General features: G+C 31.6%; 1 protein-coding gene and 1 long non-coding RNA gene across 2 annotated transcripts in view; one reads left to right on the forward strand and one right to left on the reverse strand.

Annotated features, from left to right (window-relative positions):
- Positions 1–2,500, reverse strand: part of LOC137647147 (uncharacterized) — a 550,063-nt gene that overhangs the window by 455,749 nt on the left and 91,814 nt on the right. The gene's annotated exons all lie outside the window — the stretch shown is intronic.
- Positions 1–2,500, forward strand: part of LOC137647336 (uncharacterized) — a 91,861-nt gene that overhangs the window by 83,522 nt on the left and 5,839 nt on the right. The window contains exon 6 of the mRNA XM_068380736.1: positions 933–1,066. Coding sequence (XP_068236837.1) covers positions 933–1,066 — 134 coding nt within the window. The remainder of the gene's footprint in view (positions 1–932; positions 1,067–2,500) is intronic.

Below are 2,500 nucleotides of genomic sequence, written 5' to 3' on the forward strand. Positions count from 1 at the left end.
ATATATATATATATATATATATATATATATCTGAAAGGGCATGTGAAATGCCAATGATCAGCAAAGCTGTCCTACTTTATAGTCAGTAGATTGGTTTGCTGTAAGCAATACGTCGAAAATATCCCACCATCACCAGCGTGGTGATGAAAATTGGCCAAACCTCAAGTATGAATAATGACATGTCTGAGGTCTTTATCCCGCATTGAAATAGCTGCATTTGTAAATGTCAATCCAGAATTCTATTTTCACGTAAAATACTATACTTTTAAACAATACTAGTTGAATATGATAAAAACAAACTGATACCTTGAAATCAGCTGTTAGACGAAGGGCAGATATTCAGACTTCAACTTCTGAGAGACAGTTAAAGTTAGAAGCCATAACATAACTACTGTTTCATAGTACAGAATTCAATATTACTTTTATATTTCTATTAAGACTTTCATATTCTCATGCAGCTGGCGAAATAGGACCCTTGCAAGCTGAAAATTTAATCCACCCTATTGAAATTACATTGTATCAAAATACAGTATTTTGTCTTAAATATCACTGCATGTGTATGAATAAATCATCTTGAAAACATTGCATTGCTATGTATATGGTGTTGTTACATCAATGACGTGTTAAATAAGGAAGAGGACGCAAGATACCAGAATTTTATACCTTTTAAATTTTAATAAACGATCAAGAATTTTTCATATTATATGGTCTCTCCATTTTTTACTGTGAATGTTGATAAATTCTATTTTATAACTTTTCAATGATCAAGAATATTTTATAATGTATGGTTATTCCCTTTTTTACTGTGAATGTTGATAAATTTTATTTTATAACTTTTCAATTTCAATCAACGATCAAGAATATTTTACACTGTATGGTATTTCCCTTTTTCTCTGTGAATGTTAATGAATGTTATTTCATACTCCTCACAGATTTTCCCGATGGTGGACCAAAACTCCAAGGAATAAAAGCGCAGTATCTACCTGGTGAACAGGTGGACATTACCTGTATAACTCGGAGGTCAAAGCCAGCTCCGGAACTCTCTATCACTGTGAATAATGAACAGGTAGCGTCAATGACAGAAACACTGATATTGATCTAATATATCACTGAACAGGTAGTATTAACGTCACAAGCGCTAATAAGCTTATATTTAATTATCTGCTTTCTAGGTGTTAAGTGATCCTAATAAAGAGATATGAAAAGTTCTGAATAATCTGTATCATCAACTATACTATTTTTCTTAATGAAGTCCATTTGTACTGACTCGCAGGGATGTCCTTTTAGCTCGGAAAATTTTCCTGTTAGCTGATTGGTTGGACAAAAATAATTCTAACCAATCAGCTACTACGAAACTGTTCCGAGCTAAAACGGCACCCCTGCGAGTCAGTGCAAAGGCACCTCGTTATAAAAAAATGACTGTAGATGGTTTATCCCCAAAATTTCCTTTCCTTACCTTTATATATTTTAATTCTAAATGATATTCAATTATTAATCTCGATATGTATTTAAAATATTGTACTTGTTCGTACATTCCCATTTACAATACGGGAAAATTATCTGTATATTTTAGTTTTCTATTTCATTAACCTGTTACATCATCTTTTGAACCCTATGGATACCTTTTCATAAGTAAACTTTAAAAACAATTGTCTCGATTCTCCTTTAATGTGAGCTCCCGGTTCTAACGCCTGACCAGGTAATGCCTCTTTTGCATAAGAGAATAATAGACGGACTCATTGCCAGGCCTCTGTGGTCTGTGGTGGTTTCATATGAAAACGGACCTCTTGCATATAAACATATGCATGTTGTGTGTATGTGTGTGCAAGTGTGTGTGTGTGTATGCGTGTGTGTGTGTGTGTGTTGAAACACCCTCCGCCTTTAACCCATTAGACCGATTGCCACGAAATGAGTTCATTCCGCATTGGCGTTAAATGAGGATTGTAGAAAATCGTAGTTACAACATGCAAATCTACGACTTTAGTGCATTGGAGTTTAGTATAGCATAAAAACTTATATTTGATTTGTAATATATATATATATATATATATATATATATATATATATATATATATATATATATATGCATATATATATGTATCTGTATATGAATACGTGTGTGTATATATATATATATATATATATATATATATATATATATATATGTGTATGTGTATATGAATATATATATATATATATATATATATATATATATATATATATATGTGTGTGTGTGTGTGTATGTGTATATGAATATATATATATATATATATATATATATATATATATATATATATATATATATATACTGTATATATACACACATATATAATAAATTTTTAACTAACCCGGGGGACTAGCATGCCTCCAAATACTGAGCCCCAAATAGCTCTTCAAATCGAACGCACTCAACCTTATGAAGAAATACAAACGGAAATGGTTACAGGTGCTTCTCCCGGGCCAAGATTCGAACCTACAGCTCAGAATATGAATACAGCCA

Source organism: Palaemon carinicauda, chromosome 9, assembly GCF_036898095.1.
Source record: "Palaemon carinicauda isolate YSFRI2023 chromosome 9, ASM3689809v2, whole genome shotgun sequence".
Lineage (NCBI taxonomy): Eukaryota > Metazoa > Arthropoda > Malacostraca > Decapoda > Palaemonidae > Palaemon > Palaemon carinicauda.